The sequence below is a fragment of the Aythya marila genome (genome assembly GCF_965140915.1).
Source record: "Aythya marila genome assembly, chromosome: 2".
NCBI classification, from domain to species: Eukaryota; Metazoa; Chordata; class Aves; order Anseriformes; family Anatidae; genus Aythya; species Aythya marila.
The window spans coordinates 33,659,038-33,683,239 of NC_139043.1; the positions used below are offsets into that span (position 1 = coordinate 33,659,038).

Sequence of the window (24,202 nt, forward strand, 5' to 3'; positions counted from 1 at the left end):
TGCTCAACCCTGTGGTTGAGTTTCCAGTCCCAAGGGGAAGATCTATGCCATCCCTGGAGGTGTTTGAAATGTGTGTGGATGTGGTACTTAGGAACATGGTTTAATGGTGGACTTGGAATTGTTAGGTTGATGGTTGTATGTGATGACTGTAAGGGTCTTTTCCAACCTAAACCTAGATCATGATTTGCGAGTGCCCTTGGCCAAGCCTCTTTGCTGCTCTCTTAAGTTGCTGCATGTATGAAACAGGTACAGTAATTTCTCTCTGCCGATGGTGTCTCTTAATCTTTGTGTGCTTTCAGATCCCTCTAAATGCCACTAAGTGAATAAGATTTATTGACATTTCTTTTATCTGCTGTTCACAAGCACCTAAGCCCAGGAAAAAGCAAGTGTTAACAGCCCTTGTCACCGCCCCAGGCTGAGCAGTGACAATCTCTGTGACCACAGTCACAACAGCACAGCAAATACACTCTGGGGAGATCCCATAATGAGCTGCAGGATTTAGTGATAGGATAGAGTTAACAAGTTGTGTGTGTTTTTTTTTTAATAAGAGGGTTATTACGTAGAGGAAGATTGCCTTGAGATGAGTACATCTCCCAGGTTCATGATCTGGCTTAGCCTGCAGGCTCAGAAGCAGTGGCATTGTGCTTCTTCATAACTATAAATGATACATGTATGATAAAACTGCAGTTCTCCCAGTCCCTAAGTCACATCAAAATCTAGTTATTATTTTGGGGGAAATTCAGATTTTCCCAGAGTCCCTAAAACCTGCAGCTGTCACTGACCAGCAGCAGAGATGTTCAGCCTTTCTGAATTTTACTCCTTTTAGTAGTCACTGACTTCCAACCAGTGACTTGTAACATGACTGATTCCCAAATGCTCCATTGTTTTATGTGTTTGCAGCTTCCCTGTGACACCATATGCCAGCTCCAGCTGGCTGGCCCCAGTGTGCTCAGTCACTGACCCAGCAGTGCACATGGGGGCACTGCAGAAATGGGGAATTTGGGGTGCTGTGCCCAGGGTGAAGAGGACATGACCCATGATGGCAGAGAGATTGCAGACCAGCCCCAAAGCACCTAGCCCAGGTGCAGCACTGCCCCATGTCTGCTCCAGGGGACAACCCAGCAGGGCTGTACCTTCTGGCCTCCTGACAGATACACCTGAGAGATCTGAAACCAGGAGCAACCTGTTTTCCTTTCACAGTGCAATACATTTGCAGCACATTGTATTTGGGATCAAAGCCCAGCAATGCTATACAAAACAGCTTAACCTCCTGCTTTTCAAAGGCCAGGTGAACATAGCTGCAAACAAACACCAACAGAGCACATGTACAACAGCACCTTCCTCAAAACCAAAACATACAAACAAAAAACAACCACCACCATCAACAAAAGCACTCCTTGGGCTCACAGAACTGCTACTTGGATGAAACACCAAGCTCAGCATTGTGTTATTAACCCAGCAGGAAGGGAATTTGCTTGCTTCTGTCAAATGCATACAGACAACTCTGTGGCATGTTTGGAGAAGCTAGCCCAGGCCAAATGCTCACGTTGCAGCCAGCAGCTTTGGATGAGATGCTGACTCGGGGGGCTACTGGCAGATGAGGAGGTGGAGGTCTTTATTCCCATTAGCATCTGTCCTAAGTGAATGTGCCCTCTCATCATAAAAGCTGGAAACTAAATCCAGGGGGAAAAGTGCACAAAAAGGCTGAACAGATAATCACATCAATCCACTTAAATGGGAATCTGAGTCAACAGATCTAATAAACGGGGGTCAGCGGACCACACAGATGACAGGAGCCTTTCACAGCTGCACTATGGCCTTCAGTCCCTCGAGATCACACAGGCAGTTTTGATGCAATAAACTGTCTCTCCAGGCACAGGATTTCACCACTAGATGTCAACGGTATCTGAGTTTTGGAAAGGGAAGCTACAGCTACGAGCAGGTTGGCTGCAGGAAAAGTTTGTTCAAACTGGCAGCAGCTTTTGCTGGAAGCAACCACACCAACCAAGCCCTCTCCTTGGTCAAAACAATGATGTGCTCCTTACTGAGATGCTCCCTGTAAGAACCCTGCCTGTCTTTTCATAAAACTTGGCACTGGCAGTTTCTTCTCTAGTTCTTGTCAGGAAATGATACCTACCTTTGCCATGCTGATATCATTCAACTTCCCCAGAAAGCCTCAGCATTTAGCCCAGGTCTCTCCTTATTTGCACTTGCACAAACCCAGATCAAGCCTCCTGGACTCACTCATATCACTCTGAGAATTAATCCACACTGGCAAAAAGCATAAAAATAAAATGTAATTGGTTAAACTGAATTATACTATTCAGCAGAAAATCTTATTTAAAATTAAAGTTAGTTACTTCACTTAAAATGAAGTAAACCTCATCAAATAAACAGTAAGCAAGAATGTCTATATTAATTCTATACTATTTTGAACTCATTCAAATCATTCCTAGTCAAGTCATATGCCTCTCTGATAGTTCCTATCATCACATCATCATTTGTTTGGACTTACATAGAGGCTTCCAACCAACAATCAACAGGTTAACGTAACTTTCCATTGTTGCTCTGAATGAAAGGGGAGAGATTCCCTTACAACAGTAGCTGGGTTTGTTTCAATGGAAGTTTTTTCTGAGGTGCTTGACATAACCTTAAGATTCCACATTTTCAGGGGATTTAAGGCTGACAAACCGTCACCCTGAAATGCTGAGCCAAATCCCTCAACAGAAGTTTGTTTGTCCTAGTCACCTCCACTGACAGCACACATCATGGGAGCAGGCCTATGCAGGAATCAGGCCCAAGTGGCCTCAGCAGCAGTTTAATTGCTCATCAAGCAATACAAACCTTCTTCATGCATAAAAGAGAGCTTGCACAAATATTTGTTAAAAGCCTGTACAACTTACTGTGGAATTGCTTGATCTGGGGTTTGATGTTCACCATCCTTTGTCTTCCCTAGGTTTGAATCATCACTATTTACATTTCTTGGTGTTTTTTCTTACATTTCAGCCATCTGTCACAGCTGGTGGTGCCTCTCTCAAGAGACCCTTAGGTTAAATGGGTGACTTCTGTCAGTGTCACTTCCCCATGACAAGTAAGGCTCCGTCAAACCCATATTCCTGTGGAGAGGAAAGGACCTGCACCTGTGACAGAGCAACAGCAGGAGGCCAAGGCAAGAACCCAACCTGCTCAAGTTTTAGAAGCCTTGACAACTTTCTGCAAGAATTCAGGTGCAAGACAAAAGGAAAGCCTGTTCCAGATATCATACAGTCCATACCCTATCTTTCCACAGAAGTAATTATTTAAATCAATCAAGGGAAGCTACCACAGTAACTGTCCTTTGGTGTTCTTCTGCTTATTTAGTTCTGCTTAAAGTTTTCATTTCTTACTCATTTTAGACTTGTGCTTCTCCAACCTTCTGTAAGTTAAAGAAGGTCAAAGAACTTGCTACCAAATCTTATTCTAAACATTGCTGAATCAATATTTCTTAGCACCCCCAGAACTGCTCTGATTCCGTCCTTCAGAGATAGCTGAAACTTTACAGAGAGGAATCAATGGCACCAGGACCTTAAGGCACGCTACAGCTAGTCCACACACACAAGGACAAACTGCTTATACACAAACCCTGCATTCTCTACTTCTCCCAACAAGTTAATGACTTAAACAGGCCAATATACAGGTGCAATCAATCAGACCCACAAAGAGCTTCCCCTTCACCTGCTGGGTTTATGTGGCCTCCTGAATAGCTCTTCTCTCTCTCCTGAGACCCAAATTAAATGGATCTTAAATGCTTTCTCTCGCTTGCTGTGTTTTTATCAATGATAAGGACAAAAATTACCTCTACCTTGAGGATTCCCCCTGGGGAAGCAGGACCAGGAAAGAGTTAGCAGCACCCTTCAGAGCAAAGGAAGCTTTCTGAGGCTTTCAGGATTGTCCCCCTTTCCCTCCTTTCATAGTCTGCCTGGGATAGGAGAGGGATGGAAGATAATGCTGAAGCCCAGCCAGTTCCCAAAACTGCAGAGTCTAGGATGATCTGTGAAGGATGGTGCCTCTGCAAATCACTGGCAGTACAGACCTCTGAGGTGGTGGAGTGAAAATGGCAGTGAAAGCTAAAAGCCAGTATGCAGACTGCATCATCCCTGACCTCCGAGGCTGGGCACATGCCAAAGCTCACTTTCCCTAGGCTTTCTGGACTTTTATAAAAGTATTATGAAGTCCACCAGCCTTCTTCCAGACTGGAGGGAATGCAGAGGAAAATATTTATCTCCTTGCTTCAGACTGTTTATTTGCCCCATGTCTTCAGGCCTACACTGATAGATTAACTGCACTGTGTGATTCTCTGATACCTGATACAGCCACGTATTTCAAGGTATTACTGTAGCTACTTGTGCTGTCAATGTGACATGGTGGTCGCTGTAGGAGCCATAAAGGCTGAGTGCTGGAGCCCGAGGAGGTGTTGTTTAACCTGCTGCTTTGGGCTGTGTTGTGTGTGTGCTCAGCTGCCTTCCCCCCGGCAGACGAGAGCATGACCCAGGGCAGGTGCCCACTGTGGCATGGAAACCTGCTGAGATGTGAAACAGAGCAAATATTCAGGTTTATTTTTCAGGCTTGGCTCTTTCTTACACAGAGAAGAGGGAATCACCTCTGCACAAGGCACGCAGACTGCCTCAGGGCAGGCCAGTCCTGTTTTGTACAGTTCACCCCAGCAAACTGCCCCCACCTGCTTCCTCTTGCCTTCCCATGGCAGCTTAAACTACATGTTTTTGCCACTGAAGCTCTTTTTTTGGTTGAGAAAAACAAGGGAACCCTTGCCTTAATAATTCAGCAAGATGGTTTGAAGGAACCACGTTTAGAGATCAGCTGCTGAGTGCGGCAGCCTCTTCTTATGGCTCTTCTAGCACAGCTGGAGCTGAGGCACCTGTCCTCAGTCCTACGTATCTGCATGGTCCTGACAGCATGGAAAAATCTTTAAACGATGTTATAGAGCTGTATCAACATTTTGGGCTTGTACCATTTCAATTATTCCAGTTTCAATTATTATACACCCTACCTAGATATCACGCTGTCACACATACTTTGTTGATCAAGTTTAAAAGTGTAGGTAAGGTTCAGCCACTTAGAGAATGAAGCACTACCTGTTTATAAAGCACTTCAAACAGACATCACACCATAGGTATCAAGTGTTATTTGTGTGTGAAATAGCCAGGCTTGGCTTAGTGGTTCGTAGTTTATGAGTGGAAAGGATGGAAGGAGCAGACAAGCCTCAGGTGCATTACAGAACACTCACTGCTCATTGCAGGCTCTGACTTTCACACTCCAGACAAGCTGAGAGAAGAGAGAGGAAACTGGAGAAGCAGCAGCAAGGACAAATGATGCGAGGGGAAAGCATTTGCTCCCCTCACTAAGAGGATCAAGTGCTGATAAGCAGACTCCGGGGAATTTGAAGATAGATGTACTCCTCCCCTCTCCCACAGGGACTTCTCACCGTGGCTCTAGGCCCCTCTTAGACTGTGCGGTGATGATAAGGAACAGCTGAGACCCCGTTAATATAATCTCTGCTTCTGAAATCACCTAGTATTTATCAGCATCAGCAAGACCCACCAACCAGGGAGGTACCAGTGGCTCTGAATAGAGCCAGGCTCCCAAGCCAGGCACTGCATCCACCTCACAAACACAGCGAGGGGCTACAGAGTTGAATAAGTATGAGCATAAAATATTCTGGTTTGGAATAAAAAGGATGTGCGATAGGCAGGAAGGCACAGAGCCCAGTCTTCATTAAGGTAGTTTTTATATTTTGAAAAGCAATATTAAAAAACACTGGAAAATGCAAGATAAGTGTAACAGTTGCTTCTACAAGTTTTAACCTTGTATTGCTTGGCCATTTTGACATATAAATTATTGCTTACTAGCTCTCATAAATACACAACACAATTAATATGTACAGAGGCAGACAAGCATGAAATATGAAAAGGAAAACATTGGCAACATTGATTCTGGTAAATCAGATTATTTCATACATACCAGGTCTCATAGCGGTGGATAACTACTAGCTGTAGTCCCTGAGAAGTTAGGTAAATACCTTGATTTGGGGTTTTCTGTTTTATTACTTTTAATGCAAGCTGACAGCATTATGGCACTCAGAGAGAACATAACAGGCAGGTGTTCTTACCTCAGCTCACTGACTTCATCCCAGTATTTCTTAACAGTGTAATAAGATGACAATAAATAGGCTATGCAAATAAATATTACTCTGCTAAAATGTTTAGTATTTACATCTTTCTTTGTAATTTTACAGCCACATATCTTATTGTTTCAATATATTTTTTATTTTTATTTTTTTGCCAGTGTCATGCAAATGCAGTTAACTTCTATCTGAAATGGGGTTAGAATCAAACAAATAATGGAAGCATCTACATTTGATGCAGCAAAATCACACATCAGATGTGTAGGGTGACCTAGCTTTTTCCTTGGTTTTGTCTAATTACTCCTCCTAGCTACTCATGAAAATATGCAGAATATTTAACCTCAGGTGTCACTGTGATATACTGAACTTACAGGATTCATGGATTTTATCCATGTAACATAAATGTGGTATTGGGCAAGGATGAAGTTTAAAAATCACAGTTTTACCTGTGCTGGGCCCCGGGAGAGGCTATGTAGTGCCCCTGGCACTTTCACATGGTTTGTTTCTCCTCCCACCACACCTTCAAAGTGCCTGCCAGTCCAAAGCCCAGCTCTGCAATACTTCAGGTGTTGAAGGAAGACTTTGACAGGCCTTTTTGTTTGTTAGACACATTATTTGGGCTACTTGCCTTTCTTCTAGGTAACAGTTTAAAGACCCATATTTTCAATGTGAAATTGATGCACCAAAGTCGGTCCCTCAGACCATGAAGTCATATTTAAATAATAAAGGCCACTACAAAAATTAGTTTGTAAAGTTTTAAAAAATAGTCCAGTTAGCCAGAACTTGGATAACATGCTTAGTGCTGGCTTTGTGCCTTCAAACTGATTTCATGCCAGCTGTAAGGGACAGACAACACCCGATTCAGTATGAAGTTACAGTGGTGCAGAAAGCCAATGCTCAGGCTGGCTTGAAGCCCACTGGTACATTACCCAACAACTTACTTCAGCCAGTTTGAACTGGCAGTGAGGAGCCTTCAAGCTGGCTTTAGCATACTTTCAAATTAAAGCCAGAGCAGTTGTCTTTTTTATTTTTTTTTTTCCTCTCTTCTTTCTTTTCCTTTATTCTTCTCCGGCACTGCTGCTGCTTCAACAGCAGTAACCACCAAAACTATCACAGAGCTGAATGCAGTGAACTGCAAGTACTTTCTTATGCTCCCTCTCCCACAGTTTTCAACAGAACAACTTGTGGAATAGCATTATAACATATGTGCTAATGCATGCAGTCAGGTCTACATGCAGGCTCTTAAAAATAACATTGTAGTAATGAGATTTCACAAGGGGGAGCTCAAAAACCAGCAGACAATGCAGATAATGCATCTAAGGGTGGGGATTCAGGGAGTGCTGGAGCCAGAGGAAGAACTGCAACAAAACAAGAAGCAAATTCAACCCATGGTTTGTGTTCTTACACTGCAAAAAGGGAGTCCACTGCAGCTAGTATACTCATCTGAACAGTTTTGGTCTGTTTGCACAAAAGACTTATTTACAATATGTGCAGTCACATCTACAGAAGAACATAGGAAATTTTTACTCCATGGCCAGCAAGAGTTTATTTTTTTTCTTTCTTTTTACTGGGTAAAAAGAAGATTTTTTTTTCTTTAAAAAAAAAATCATATAGTATTTGATAATAACAAAGTACAAGCAAATACATTTCTGAAACATCTGTTTCCTTTACAATAGATCTATACAATATTTCACAGATGGGAAAACTGAATGCATTCTACAGATTTTCCCCACAGACTACTTATTAAAGCTGCTTTTTAAAAATCCCTTTAAACCAGAGATAACACAATGATGAAGAGCATGCTAGTTCAGTAGATCCACATTTCAGTAAAGGAGCATCTTCTTGGACATCTTCCTCACATGGAAAACATAGGATAGAGATGGGCAGAGTGGTGCAATGTATCCACCTCCCTGCTCTGCAAAGGGACTGTTACTGCATGTCTGTGTATGAACGAGAGTGCCAGGCAGAGCAGCACACATTATTTTGTGTAACTTCTTCATGCTGAAAACCGGAGCTATGGTGAGAGCGGTGTGTAGATTTAGGTCAGTTGTAGACAGGACTTTAAAACTGCTGCCTCAGTACGTGCCCTGAAGTACTACTTTTAACTACATGAAAACTGGCTAAGGAAAATGTGTGAGGTGCACAGAAGCAGAAAGGGACCCTAATGCCAACAGCCTGGTGTTACACTGGTACCCTGCAGGGTGTACAGTGCTGTTCTTTAGGAACTGGAAGCTTGTGTGAGTTAGGTGAAATCTTACCTGCTAAAACAGAGCATTTCCAGAAGGTTAGTCAGGAATGTAGGTGAGCCTAGGCATTGCCTCTGAATTGACACAAAGGAGGGTGTAATCCAAGCTGAAAAAAAGCAGCTCCTCTATAACAGTCTATAACCCTTTAAATGCAGTTAGTACTAAATCTGAGATAAATGAAAAGGAAGAAAGTAACACATTTTTTGTGTACAAACAATTGTGTCCAGAAACTGCAACAAAAGTGGATTGGCTCCTACAGTGTGTTTTATAAAGCAGATTCCTAAGGGGCCATTACAGTATCAACTGTTTACTGACCTCCAAATCATGACACACTCTTGAACTTCACCTGGTGTGCTGCCTTTTTATGTTCCAGTCCTTGGTTGTCCGCACTCATCCCAAAAAAGATGCTCTGGTGGATGCAGGGGAGCTGCCCGGATTGCACAGTATTTTTGGCAACCTTGAATTAGCGAGGTACACACTGCGACCAACTGCGAATCCCCTTGCTTCATGTTGCTTGCTGCAATGGTTTGCTGCTGTGATGTGACGCTTCCTTTCTTTCTAATACTGGCAGAATCTGCATTGAAAGCTACACTGGACCAAACAATATTTTCACAGAAACCAAGCTCTTGAGCTCAAAGAACACTGCTCCGCTTGGTGATGAGCGGGGACAGCACCAAGCTTGCCCTGCAGCTCTGTGAGCAGCTTCTTTGCTTGCTCTGCCCGATTTTCCTGTGCATGTTGTGTGAGCTACTGATAAAACTCAGTAAACTGTTCTTGTATAGGGAAGCAACATGCTTGGCATAAACATTCACTTAATTCAAAGTGCTGCAGTTACAAGGTTATACGAAGCTGTGTACGCTCACACGCGTGGCTCTATCCTGTGAGAAAGCTCGAAGAGAGCTTGCTGGTTGTCGATGACATGCAGGTGGTGGACGTATGGCTTCAGTTCATGGTGCTCTTTTGAAGGAACTTCATTGCCTACAGGACAGAGAAAGGGAAGGAATCAGAGAGCTGCACCTTGCCTGCTACTCATTTCTGCATGCCAGTGACACAAAGGACTTGCTATTTCAGTGCAACCCATGAGGTAACAGCTAGATACAGGAAAGGGGAGGAGGAAGGAAGAAGTAGCCAACACCAGACAGCTTGCACACATGTAGGCAGAGCAGGAGGGGCAGGAGGGTGGCAGGACACTGAACTTCCCAGGAGGAAGATGTGCTGCTGCTGGGAACATGGGCGGCATGTCCCCTGCCAGGGCAATGCAAGGGCTCCCTCGCAGAGCAACAGGTAACCCTGAGCAGGGGTGGGTGATCCAGCCTGTAACTCCTCCACAGTTTCAGAACAAATAGGTAAGACAGCAGGCCCCCGAGTCATTTCCTTTGGAGAAGGTGAAAGGCAACAGTGCAGCAGATGGATGCTGAAGTTCTTCAAAGCTGCTCTGCAGGCCCCTGGGTTTTCATCTGTTAAGCTTTTGATTTCTGTCTAATAACAGAATCTCGCTGCTCTTTCATGGGAGCTTATATGGCAAGAGGAATTAGCTGCGCAACTTGCGAATTCAAGGGTGGCTTGAAGAGTGTGTGTTTTCTGCTACAGTTGTTAAGCTTGGCACGAGCTTTTGGGAACTCACTGCCTGTGAAACCTCCCAGCCGGCAGAGGCAGAAAAGGAAAAGCTAAATCCACTGCTACTGAGACAGGCAGAGAAAACAACAAGATGCATTGCCCTCCATTGCTGACTGCTAACAAACTGGCGAAAGCTGAAGAGCTCTGTTCCAGTCCTTGTCCTCAGGGAATTTTTAATAACATTACCATAAATTAAAGGAGAAAACCCTTAAAACTCCCCAAACCAATCAGCTTAACTTGCACGCTCCCTCCCTCTCTTTTGTTTCATTATCATCCTTTTTTCCACACTCTCCAGCTACATGAGAAGCTTTCCAGGAACCAACCATCCTACTCGTTTCTACTGAGCACTGTTTGATGCTATGCAAGTAACATGAGATGTCAAAGCAGCAGCTTCTGCATGCAGCTGCTAATGGTGTTCCTGGGAAGCTATTTTTAGGAGCTATTTCTAAGCACCTATCTGACTTCAGAAATGTGGGAGAGAACAGGACAATGTGATAAATCTGTGTCAGAATATATCAGTGACCTTTCTGGTGCTGGGGAATAGATCACAGCAGCTGTGCTTCATGTATTGAAAAACATTAGTATTTCTCATTAACACCTGAAATTACAAAAAGCTTCAACTGTGTTATTTGTTCAGGCTGCTTTGACTGATTTTGGAAATGCTATTATTTGTTTTCAGGATATAAAAGCATTGTTTCCATTAAAAATGCATTTCAATCTTACTTGGAACCTAATCAGCTTCTGATCCAGAAAGACACTTAATAGACATGATACAGTTCATAAACAATAATAATATTCCTTGCTTGGCTTTGTTTGAATTCTTTCCTACAGTAAGATGCCTGCTGCTCTCAGGCCAATCTGGGAGTTGATGCAGTAGAAAGATTCACATTCCTGAGAGCAAAATAAGCCCACTAGAAAAGGAAACTGTCCATAAAGTCTCGATAAATATTCAGTGAATTCATTTCATGCCTAAACGAATCTAACCAAAAAAAAAAAAAAAAAAAGTGTGCCTAAGGGATATCTGTATAAGCTGCTTTTTAATGCCAGCTTCACAATAAATCAAGTCTGTGGTAAAATAAAATAACAATGTGTACTTCAAACTACCAGATTATATGATAAATCTCAGGTATTAACCTTAGATTTATGTTGCAACACTTACAAAACCTCTCATAAAAATAAAATAAAATAAAAAAGCAAAGATGAGATGAAAGCTTTGCAAAGAAGCTGAAAAAAATTCACCTCGTTATAAGGAACCAATGCTACCATTTTATAATGCCGAATAAAAGACATTTAACATAGAAATATGGGTTGGATTATTCATTATTTTCTTCAGTTTCTGGTTTAACAGAAGAAAAACAAAAATGTAATTCTTCTCCCATTCTTTCTGTATGTAAGTATCAAAATAACATAAAAACCATAGTAAGCAACCTTTCTTTTTTAAAAAGTCAGTGCACATGTGCAAGTAATTTTATAGAAAAAAAATTATCAAAAATCTTAATAGTACCTATAGTTCTATATGTGTGTAAATGTATTTATACACAATTTATTTATTTATTTTTGTCAGTGTCTCTGCTGCCAGCTGCTGAAAATACAGCTGCAAAGAAGATGGTTCAAACTCTTTCTCCATAACCATGAAAATCCCACATTCATGCTACAGCACAGTTCTGAAGCTCTTTGGAAAAGAGGTTTTAGTGGCCTCAGTAAATTACATATTTAGTGTGTTTGGCTTAAAAACTCTAACCACTTCCTTAAGAACTGTGGTGTTTGTCCCCATCCTGTGTTTAACCCCTCTGCAGAGAATGAGAATTGCTGAGGAGAAAAACAAACAAGGTTCCTCCTGTGTTACCAGCAGAAGAAAGCAAGCTAGGGTCTTCTAACATGGGCCTTTAGGGTTTGATTCTCTGGCGTCTAATGCTTCCGTGGTGTCAGTCTCTCCAGAACAGACTGAGGTAACTGAGTTATAGCTGGGAAACTGAGAAACAGCAGCCTCCTTTATTAAGTGCAGTTTGCACATCTACACTTGTATCTTGTTTTATCATTCCCAGTATTTTGGGAAGGTAGTAATTTTTGCAGGAAAATCATTTATATATATATATATATATATATATATATATATATATATATATATATATATATATATATAAAGAAATAAATCTGGAAATGTTCTACGAACATTTTGTAAAGTAAAACTTTATCCAACTCTGGTTACTGCTGCCTTGACCTTCCAGAAATTACATCCCCTCTTGCCAGTTGCTTAAGTAACTGGCAATATTTTTTTGCTGCTGAAATAAAGCAAAGCAAGTGGAAAGGAAGGAAGGAAGGAAGGAAGGAAGGAAGGAAGGAAGGAAGGAAGGAAGGAAGGAAGGAAGGGAGGGAGGGAGGGAGGGAGGGAGGGAGGGAGGGAGGGAGGAAAACCAAACAAAACAGAAAATACAATCACCCCCATGTCTGTAAAAAGGCAAATCAAGGAGCAAATCTGTCTACTTACCAAACTGGTTATTTCTGCAATGTCTCAATGATCGAACAGTATCTGCAATCATGTGCTGCAAAGACACATAGATAAAACATCAGTGCAAAAATCAGAGATGGCTTCTGTCATTAGAAAATCCTGAAAAGTCTCCTCACCTTATGCTGTAAAGCAAAAATCAACTGTAGTAAAGTAGTAAATGAGGACAGTGGGGGAACAACAGAAAGGCTACCCTGCTCTCTGGCTCAGTGGTAATATATGATGAAACAAGGTTAGTTGAGGAGGTCCTTATTGGTATTGCACAGATTAAATGAGAACAACTCCCAAAGAGCCCATGGAAAGCAATAATGAAAAACAGCCATACAATTACTTATTTTTTGTTCTCATGACTTTTATTAAACCGAAAGGCTACAAGAGGAAAGTCGTGCGGATTAGCTGGGTACTTCTGCATCCAACTCCTGTCTTTAGTGCATTATCCAGGGCCTCCAGTATTCTGCAACCTCTCCTTCTGTATCCATGTGTTGTCTAATTGGGCTGCAAGCTCTCTGTAGCCCAGCCAAAACCTCAGCATATATCCATATGCTGCCTAGCACAAGCAGGTCCTAGTGTCAGTTAAGCAATTTTCTGTAGTAAGATAACCAACACACAAAAATACAGCCCACATCCCAGATAGACAAAACACCCTAACATCTCCACAGACATTTTCCAAGGCATGGCATTCCGTTTAAAAAAAAAAAAAAAAGCTGTTGTTAACAGGAATATATTATTCTCTTGCCTCCCAAAAGGAGAATTTTGTCCCATTTTGGCAGAACAAAGTGTAAGCACAGTAAATGACTTGGAACCTTCCACACTCACAAGATACCTGTCTATAGAATACGGAACAAAAAGCATTCCTAGGTAATTAGAACAGCAAGTTGTGTTGTGGAAGAACATAAGTAATAACGAACCAGTCTTCCCCTATGTGTCTCAGAATGATGTACTTTTTAATTTATTGGGCTTTCCAACTAAAGAAGAAAGATTTTAATGCTCTGAGAAAATGAAGTCCTGGAAAAATGAAATGTGAAGTCAGAATACATTGGAAAAAAAAATGACTTTTAACAAAGTATTAATGATGGCGCTGCAGAATTCACCTTCAGTTGATGCTGGAACAAAAAATATCTTTAAATTTGAACTTTAATTCTTCTTTCCAATCCATAAATCAGAGGTAAGAAAGATTAAGAAAGATGCATTTGTAGTTGTCAACTTCTCTCCATTTAGTGTGGGGCCATGTACAATGTTTCAGCAGCTATTTATATTCAGATTCCCTCATGGTAGAATAATTAAACCATCTTGGGATCATTGGTTACAGAATCATAATTCATCTGAAAGACTGCTGCAACAGCCATACAGCGGTGCCACAAGAACTGGAAATGTCTTGCCTTGGCCATTCTCTGGAAGAATATCATGGTAGTGCAGGTAGGAAATTCAGGCTACATGAGAGATTTCTCTTCAGTGCTTCTTAATACACTCCTGCAAGTATTTTTCCTTCCCTGAGTTACAAATATCTGTCCATTTTACAGTTCCAACAAATCATAACTCATGATACATGGTTTACTTTGATATGGCATTTACTTAAAACATTGTCATTTTACTGTTCTTCTGAGGTACAGTAAATTTTGGATGTTCATTTAGATTACGCAGAGGAAATAAAAGGTTTAAGTCTGGTTTCTCATTCAGGCTCAGGTCTTCAACCTACAAAAACTGGAACTGTTCACTACAAATCAGCAAAGTAAACTCATTTTCACTAGATTTCACCCATACATCTGTTGAAGCATTACTCTTATTTATTTGATTGCTTCAGTGATAGAAAAGTGAAAACACAGAATTTGGCCAACAACAACTCACCAAATCTGATCAATGATTTAAGCAAATTGCTTAACTATTCATTGCAAAACTGTTCATGGTGTTCTTACATCTCCCTCAAAAATAAACAGAGATGGAACAGATTACCTGTCCTCAGCAAAATATGTATAAAATCAGAATGACATAGAACAGCTCTTCTCTCAACACTCAGGGAGTAGCTTACAGAATTCCTCTGCAGGAAAGCTTATCACAGGAAAAACAGCTTTAATGGAAACTTCACATTCAGTGAATCAATTTTTAAAATATATTTTTGCTACATGTTGTACTTCATTTGCCATGCAATCACACATTCTCTTGTGCTGATGTTCTTGCACCGATTATAATGAAGTTCCCAAGCGATGTCCTTCATGGTCAATAGTGCGAGTATTGGGAAAGCTACAACTTCCACCACTGCTGCCACTGTGATATTTCTAACTTAGGAACATAGAATGTGTTTCATAGTTTTCAGCTGCTACCCTTTGAATCTAGCTCCTAGAATTAAGAGAACCCCCCCCCCCTTACCACACACACTCTCATTCTTTGCTGCTTCTTTTATCAGTCAGTGTGGGGTCCATCGCAAGATAGCTTCTGAAGGTGATGCTGTGGTGGTGAAGAACTTATTTGTGTAACACCCTATTAAAGCAGAATCCCAAATCTCTCTTCTTTACTAGCCCAATTAGAGCGTCTGTCCATTTCCAACTCTCTGGGATCCAATTGTAATACAGAAAATCAGCTTACTCATCTGCAAAGTAAATGCTATTTCCTTACTGTTTAAACAGATGCTTGCATACCATTAGTGTGATGAATAACACATTTCTTGTGGGTTTTCAGCCTCCCAGCTACCTAGGATCATTAGCACTCCTTTAACTGATGATAGCAAAAGCTCAGTCTTGGGAATTGTACAGATATTTGGGGGTTGGGGAAGGTTGAAAATCTTCAGCTGCATGTACAGTTTTCACTGCTGAAGATACTATGTAAGATGGCATTATCTAAAACGGTAATGGCCACTGACCTGTATTAGAGTTTGTTGAAGTGTATCTAAGACATGTCATTGTTAAGATATGGGTGATGGCTGCCTACTGAAAAAAAAAATTGAAGCCACAATTCAGGGAAACTACTCAGTAAATACACAGGAAATCTTCAGATGTAACGGTGTAAGACTGTCTTTTCATTTATAGATGAAGAGTATATGGAATTAAATAGCAATCTAACTCTATTGTAGACTAGAGTTTACCCAACATTTAGTTAAATAAACCACTGTAGTCCCTTCAAATTTTGCTATTACTGGGTAACATTCCAAAGACAAAAGGTCATTTATTTTTCTACTCCTTGCAAATTCTTTTCTTTATACTTTGAATTAACTTTATCTTCACTGCAATCACGTAATGTCAAATCAAGTTCACTCATGGTAGGATTTTGTGGCAATGATGGCTTAAGAATATAAAATAAGCAGGGACTGCAGTAAGAGCTTATATATTTTATTAAACCATCTGATATTGTTGGAAAAAACAATGGTTCAGACTAGCAAGTCTTCCTTCAGGTCAAGTGCTTAATGCAGACCTGAAATATTTCAAAAGTACTGACTCAAATGAAGACATAATAAACCGTCTTTGCTTTGAAATTCATAAGCAGAATCTCTACGTATTTATGACAGTGAGTAAATTCCTTCCCCAAAGCAGTAATCTGCTATGGTAGAATAATTCTTTTCTTCTTTTTCTGCAACAGCAAATTTGCAGGTGAGGTTCTGCAGCTTGACCCAAACTAAGCAGGAGTCAATGTCAACCCTAATTTTTCTCAAGCGGTCAGAAAGTGCTCAGCACAGTAATAAAACACCAGAAAAGACTTTCTTCACTGGGACAAAGCCTTTACAAGTAGAAAAGAAACATGGACATATACACAGTGATGTGTGAAGCGCCTTGTTAGTACATTCATGCCCAGAGACTAAATACCTTAGAATCCAAACGAACCAGTGTGATACATATACTGTCTGAGTTTCCCTACACCCCTATTTAAATCTCTTCTAAGCTTCCACTTCTGTAGCTTGCACTGTTGTCTGCATTCATACATACACAGGACTTGGGACAACCATGAGACAACATGTTCCCCAGGGTGTGATCTCACTAACAATTTGGAGGAAGTGTCAGTGTTAGCAACCCTCACCCCACCACCATCACACAGACTTTTCCCCCATTTAAGATGCCCCATTTATCCTTTTACATCAAAAAGGTGAAATCCTGGTTCACTGAAGTCAATTAGCAAAGATCCCACCACCTCTGGAGACAGTGGTGATAGGAAGGATAAGAAATCTTACCAAGCAAGCCCACCATACATTAAATGTATACATGACATTAAACAAACACACAAGGTCTGGCTAAGATTGAAATAAGAATCATATCGTATATTTCCACTAAATTAATATATGGGCCAGTGGGGGGATTTCAGTAACAATTATTGTGCATCAAGGGCTAGTTTAATTTACATGTTAATTGGATGTACTTCCAAGAGGCAATGAAGAAGAACATGCTAATGAGTTTTATGCAAACACCTAAAGGTCAAACAGTTAATGGACTTGGGACAAGGAAACCTTTCATTAAATGCAAATCAGTGATCTCCTAAAGTCTGCAACAAGAAAAGGTACGGGAATCAAATAGAAAACACAAAAAGAGGATCTCAGGTTCAAAAGACAAAGTCTACATCTGCTTATAAGTTGAAAGACAATATAAGTTATGTTAGGATGTGAAAAAAAAAAGTTCAACATCTGGTTCATGAATAACACCCTGTTTGCATGTTCATTCTTGAATAAGTGTAAACACATGATGAAAATAGGTAGGAACAATTCCCTTGGAACAACCATCTGGACTCACAGTGCCATTGCACATCTAGAGAAACCAGGAAGAACATTTTGGCTTCTTGATCAAATAGGCCAGACAAACAAAACCAAAACTTCTCCTTGCCAACACTCTTCTGATATATTAGCTATGGTTTTCAGTGCTACAGAAGTGTTATCAACAAAGAACTAGTGCAAATGAGAAAAATCAAAACTCCATCTGGAATATCATGCCAGCATAGATGTCACAGCATATATAGAATAGATGTACCCAAGGATACTTCTATTATTTGCCTTCCATATAACAGTTAATATAGTAATACGTACAGTCAGACTAATTCACGTTTTAGGTATTAGTATCTTCATCATCTAACCTAGATCATAAATTTTATTTTAATTTGAAATCCCTGGAATTGGCATACCAGGCACTAGTGTTAAACTGGACCCACCTTCTCTATGGTGCCTTAAGAAAATATAAAACAACTCAGAGAAAGCTCAGGCAGGTGGACTTAACTGAGTAGAAACAGTCCACAAGGTGGTGTAAAGGAACAGGTCTCTTTGGGAATGAACTGAGTGGACTGTGTGGCACTGATGCTGGATACCACTGTCTCAACTATTTTACAGGACAAAAGGAGGGAGGAAGGAATGAGAAGAGTAGCGGAGGAAGGAGGCAGGGGAGTTCAACTGATGGCTGTCTTATCCTGTTTGCTCTTTGAAGCAGCAGAGCTAACCTCTGTTTACTTCCTCTTCTTTCACTCACAAGTAAACCTTTTAGTCTTATAAGAGGGGGAAAGGGAAGAAGAGAATGAGAATTTCTATGAAAAACAGGAATGACAAAATTAACTTACCAGTTTTTCAAAATTAACAAGGTTATCCAGAAATGTTTTATTTCCTTCATGGATGAATGTTACATCTGAAAAAAAAAATATATATATAAGGGAAAATAATTACTTTTCATGACTTTGTGGTTCAGTACAAAGAAATAAAATGACTAAACAACAATGAAAAAAAAAAAAAAGAGGAAAATATCCCACAAAGGATGGCCACAGTACCTTACAAAAAGGGAACAAAAGCTTGGCATGATAGACTTTACATATACATAGCAATAAGAAGATTTTCAAATGAGAGCCCAGATTTCTTCCTGCTCTCTGCACCATGTGGGATCGATCCAGCCACACTACTCATGGCCATGCCCAGGCAGGGGCTGGCCAGTCCCTGAGCCCAGAGCTCCAAGGGGGCACAGCTACCAGGCATGGAGTCAGCTCTGACTCCCCTTCATCTCCTTCTGTAGGGCAGCATGACTCTGAAGTCCCCACAGCGATGTGGGCTACAGCAGTGACCAGACAGTGAGGTTAAACACAAGTGACTAAACTAGAGTTGAAACCCTAGGTTGGAGTAAGCATTGTGGCTAGGCAAACCCCAGGGAGTTAAAAGACTCTTACACAGCATTGTTGGAGAGAATTTGCAAAGGTAAAAAAAGGTCAGTGAGAGGAAAAGGAAAAGGTTTATATTTGTCTCCAGGAAGGGAACTGAACACACTGTAACGAACTGGAGGGGGAAGAAAAAAATAAAAATTAAAAAAAGAAATCAGGCAAAACAAACATTGTGAGGTTAAAATTACAATTAAAACTGTAACTGGAGGTCATTTTTTTTTCCATTTTTCTTATGCCTGCTAGGACACGAAGCAACACCTGCCTCAGACATGAAATCCTGAGGTCATGGACAGACTCCCTATGGGGACTGAAACTCTGCCTCCCGTGGTGCATCCTCTGGGCAACAAAAATACTGTCGGGGACATCAGTCAGGGGTGTCAGGGGACACCACCACCACCCATACCCCCCTATCACTTCCCTCCTGCTTTAGCTGTGCACTGCATGGATGCACATGTACCCATGAGGACCAGGAGCAGCCAGCACTGGTTTAACGAGATGGGACTCTGACACTATTACTTCATAAGTCACAGCTCTCTCTCTGCTGAGGTGCCAAGCTCCAGTACACCAGTGTAACTGCACATCTCAACATTACCCTGTGCTCATCTCCAGGACTCCTTCTCATGTCCACTTGGTCCCCAAGCTGAATGCTAGTTTCGGATGGGTTTAGGACAGGAACCTGCAGCTGACACTGACGGTTGCTTTACCAACCTCTGTCATCCTACCCCAAAACAGCCAACCTGATTTATTTCCTTTTGTTTCAAAGATTCACTCTGTGCCTGAGGGAGGTTTTGTAATTGCTTAGAATGGAAATGGTAATGGCTCAATATGCGTTGGAAACCCGAGGCTGGGACTCATTAGGCAGAGCTCTGCCTAAGGGGTGGACGGGGAGCCGAGATCTACTCAGGGACTCCTCAGCAAGTGGGGCAAGCGTGGGGATACGCTGGGCATGCCTCCAGCGCCTCTCTGCTTCTGGGTGGAACCCTAAAAAATCAGAGGGGAAGCAGGGAACAGGACCATCTGCACGTCCTCCACCTTTGGGGCACCCGGGGAAAAGGACACGGAAAGGACACAGCTTCAGGACCAGGCTGGCAGGCAGGCATTACTTGTCTCTGTATCAGTGCAGTGAAAAAACGTCACTTCTAATGAGGAACTTCTACTGGAAGCAGAAATTTCCAGACAGCTTTTTAAGTCTGTGACTGCAATGGATATCTCTCAGGGTGGAAGGAACAGAAATTTGCTTTGCGGCCAACAACTAAGAGTCTAGATAAATTCAGTGGAGCAGAAAATTGCATCTGAGCTATGTTGTAATGGTACAACACAGCATTTTATTGCATATTTGAAAAATCTGCCTGACTTTCTCATGCTGTCTGTGCTGTAAGAGAGCTCTGCATTTACATTTAATTAAGTTTAAAGGACATTCTGACGTTATTTTTCATAATTAGTGAAAGGTTTATACTGATTTTTTTTTCTTGAAACAACTTTTCTTCCTCTTGTGTTGAAATACAGTTAATTTGTTGACTTATTAATGATTTCTGTGCTATTGATGCTTATTTTATTGGTCTTGTAGATAATTTTAATACAAACACGTTTGATACAGCATGTAGTCACATGTACTGTACAATACATTGAGAATTACCAGCCAGGGCAACATCTCCTTATGGATCACTGTATTGAAGAAGCTTACTGTATCATTTTGCAGTCTCCTTGTTATATCCAACACACTTTAGAGACATGAGAACATGCTGCATGAATGCACTTATAAAAACGTGCATGCTTTTATACCCTGTATTGCAACGCTGTGCAAACATCATTGCTACAAGTTACTTGTTTATATTTGCCTTCTTTTGAAGTCTTGATAATTGTATCCATCAGAATTTATGTAAACTCCTTTGATGCATGCAAAGAAGAGAAGTGCCTTATGGCTCCCAAACTGTCACCAGCTTGTTTAGAGACCTGTCTTCAAACATTTTAAACCTGCAGCAGTAGCAGCTTAGCATAAACAGCCTAACGAGAACACTTTCCAAATAAAGGACTAATCAAATGAATTTGTCATGTTCAAGACAAGACGATTAATAATTAATGACGCTGAGATAATGGAGTATTTGAAATACCTGCCACTGAATTAGCTGCCCAACTAGCTGAGTTAAGCAAGCAGTTTTATTGTGTATCTCAGACCTACAGGAGGCTTGACAACCCTCTCCTCTCAGGACAGAGGAAGGGAGCAGATCCTGTTCTGCATAGCTTTACAAAATCTGTAACACCAGTCAGTTTTGCTTCAAGGAGGCCAGGCAAACCCTCCCAACAGCAGTGTGACCATGGTTGCTTGTGTGCATGCAGCCTGCAGGACACACAGCACTGCTGTCTGCCTGACAGCCTCAAGGGGATGCAACTGCAGCCACCACAGGCTGCTCTGCCCATGCCTGCCAGGGAAAGCACTGCCATTTGAAAACCTGTGTGAAAATTGCCATTTTCCCCGTCTTAAAAAGCAGCTGTGTTTATTGTTATCAAGACTGAGCACTATCTTGTAGGTATCCTTGCGTCTGTCACACACATCATAACCCCATGTGAAGGAAAAATCACCTTTTAATTATATTAACTAACCATCACAAATTTCTGTACACGCACTGACATGACAAAAAAGAGTAGACAAGCTTCAACAATACCTTTCAGAAGTAAGGGCATGAAGGGAATTTTCGGAGATTTCATTTTCTTGAATGCATCTCTGTAAGCTTTGTGATTCAGAGAAGGGTCCTACAAAACCATTTGGGTAATAGAGAGAAAAATCAATAGGCTATAAAAAGAGCAATTCTAAATCCATTATCGGCTTACAATCTGAACATGACTTATATATAAAAAGGTTTCTTCGGAAACGAGGTAGATAAAGGTTTTCTAAACTAGGTGACTTACTAAACTGAACAGGAAATGTAAACAATGAAAACAACAAAAGCAATTATGTTCCTCTAGATGAAACAGTTCTAAAAATGGAGTAAGCTGCAGAACAGATTCACTTTGCTCTATGATTTCCCCACAAATTTCTATTAGCAAAATCTCTTCAGCTTACTTTCTAGCACTGATTATACCCTTGGAATATATTGCCGATTAATTTCTTCTTAAAAAATAAACACCTCCTTCCTTGCTCCCTCTCACCCAATAACCAAGAAACAAAACTGCCTAGTCTCAGATAAAAGGAACATATTGGACATTGTCAAAGAAAATAAGAGACTATGTATCATCAGTGTTGTGTAATTCAAAAACTCATCTCAATTTCCTCTATGAATAAGCGGTTTTGTACACCAGCTCACAGACATCTTGAAAACATGTTAATTAATAAAGGACTCAAAGTGCAAAAGCATGACAATTGTTAAAGGCTGGATTTCATGCTCCCTGCACTAGGCAGCGATCTCACCAGGCATCCAGCTCCCTGACAGCCAGAGGAAACACTTGTTTACTCAGCTTTAATAATGGTGAAAAAGATCCCGAGCCTCTGATTTTTTATTTTATTTTTTTAGCTTTTTAAAACTACCCTCCTTGTCTTCTGATATGCAGCACATTTCTTTGGATAGAGGACGATTAACCACCACAGCAACAGAACAGTTTCCAAACTGGTACTGGTGAACTAGCGACAAGTTTGCCTCTCTCTGCCTTTCCTCCAGCAGTCAGGAACAGGGCTTGTTTCTTTTTTGGAGACCACCTCTGAGCTCTGGAGAGCTTTGTGGCCTATGGCAAACCTCAGATGTGATGTAACCAAGTTTCAGCTCCAGATAATGACAGACGGTCTTGAAATAAATTACAAAGAAGAATGGCAAGTAACAACAAGCAACTCTGTTGGGCTGTCATCACTGTACTTACTGTCAAGCTTTCCAGTTCAGTGAAAAGTTTCTTGAACTTCCCAGGAATTTTCTGAAATGGGGAACACAGAGAAAAAAAAAAAAAAAAAAAAAAAAAAAACAGTAAATTTGATTTTAAAAAGTAGAAAAATGTTTATTATTTTTTTCTTTCTTTCCATGAGACTGATTTTTTGCACTTCCTCAGGCAGTTACTTCTGCTTCTCAGCTCTAAACACCCTACTTACAGACCTGAACATAATGCCTGTGACTGAAGCCTTGTCTCCACACTTTCACCATTCTTCTACAAAAAACTGCATGTTAGCAGCCATTTTTATTTTCTTGCCCAGCGTCCATATCTGTTGTATTTATCAAGATAGAAATAGTAGCACTGACTGAGGATTCAGATTCTGTAATCACAACCAGGTTAAATATTATTTTTATAATTGCTCTCTCTCTCTAAACTATGGGCTCTGGAAATGAATTGGCATAACACTCAGTGCTTTTCAATACACCACCCTGGTGCAGTATTCCATGCTGCTCTCAGAGAACGAGAACTTCCCTTAAAAAACGAGTACCCCATCTCTGAGGTCTCATCCTAATCCCACAGGGAATTGCACAAAATGCCCTCCTTGAGAGCTCAGGTACAACATAACTTCTTCCTTCATTCCCTATATGCTAATGCCTGCTCTATTCCATAAGCATCCACTCTCTAAGATGCTTTAATGGATTCATCTCATACTCAAAGCAATTGTTGTTCAATTTGAATTTTGCTTATTGTATTTCTGACTTGAAGACGGGTGTGTGGACCTGAATGTTTGCGTATCTTTTTTCCAGCTACACTGGTTAGCTCAAGTAGAATATATCCCCTTACTACAAATCTTGCCTTGCCTGTGTACTTAGACCACAACAGCCACAATGACACTACCAAAGAGATTTAGAACAATTAAGATTAAGTGGATGAGCTGTACGATTAAAATGCAAAGATAACTGAATGTGGAATTGCAATTGCACTTTTTTAATATCTTCAATCAGTGAATCTTAGGCTCATTAAAACACTGCATAGTGTGGAAAAAAAAAAAAAAAAGTAGAATATGCTCAGGGTATATTACTTATTTAAGAATTCAAGTGCAGAACCAATATAGTTTAGTGTGTAAATTGTTGCTTAAATTTAGGTGGCTTCATTTACATGTGTAAGTAATTATAATTAATTTATAAACATTGCTCTACTTTCTAGAAGTCACATTACTAATGCAAATAACCTTCTGCTTTTGAAATTTCCAGTGCAGTAAATTTTTATAAAAAACATATGCAACTTCATAAATATTTTACACACAGGAACTTGACATATTTACAATGATACATATGCAGAGGCACTCCCTGTTCAGACAAGCAATACATTTTGTTCTTCCCAGAGAAGAACATCTGTGGCACACGATTTTCAGAGGGGTCTCACCGCACTGGAGAGCTCTGTGTGCTTGCAGGCTGGAGACACTTACACCACCATTGCCACCTGTATTTAGCCCCTTCCACTCTCCTACCAAAGCCCAAAGAAAAGAGATGAAGTCAACCCATAAGAGGGCAAATGTTCCCTCATGGGCAAGGCATTTTAGTAGCTGGAGAAACAAGGGGTTTCTGTATTGTTTTCCTCAGGTGTGTATTTTTTTCCTATTTTTTTTTTTTGCTTTAACTGTTATTTGAAATAGCCTTGCTTATCCAAGTCCCT

At 40.8% G+C, this 24,202-nt stretch overlaps 1 protein-coding gene across 2 annotated transcripts in view; it reads right to left on the minus strand.

Moving 5' to 3' along the window:
• Positions 1 to 5,766: 5,766 nt before the first annotated feature.
• The window catches only part of RAPGEF5 (Rap guanine nucleotide exchange factor 5), a 160,943-nt gene continuing 142,507 nt past the window's right edge, over positions 5,767 to 24,202 (minus strand). For both annotated transcript variants that reach the window (XM_082753751.1, XM_082753750.1), the window contains 5 exons: positions 22,502 to 22,552; positions 21,316 to 21,403; positions 18,068 to 18,132; positions 12,533 to 12,587; positions 5,767 to 9,405 (listed from right to left, as the gene is read on the minus strand). In XM_082753751.1, the coding sequence (XP_082609877.1) occupies positions 9,287 to 9,405; positions 12,533 to 12,587; positions 18,068 to 18,132; positions 21,316 to 21,403; positions 22,502 to 22,552 (378 nt within the window). In that variant the 3' untranslated portion in view covers positions 5,767 to 9,286. The remainder of the gene's footprint in view (positions 9,406 to 12,532; positions 12,588 to 18,067; positions 18,133 to 21,315; positions 21,404 to 22,501; positions 22,553 to 24,202) is intronic.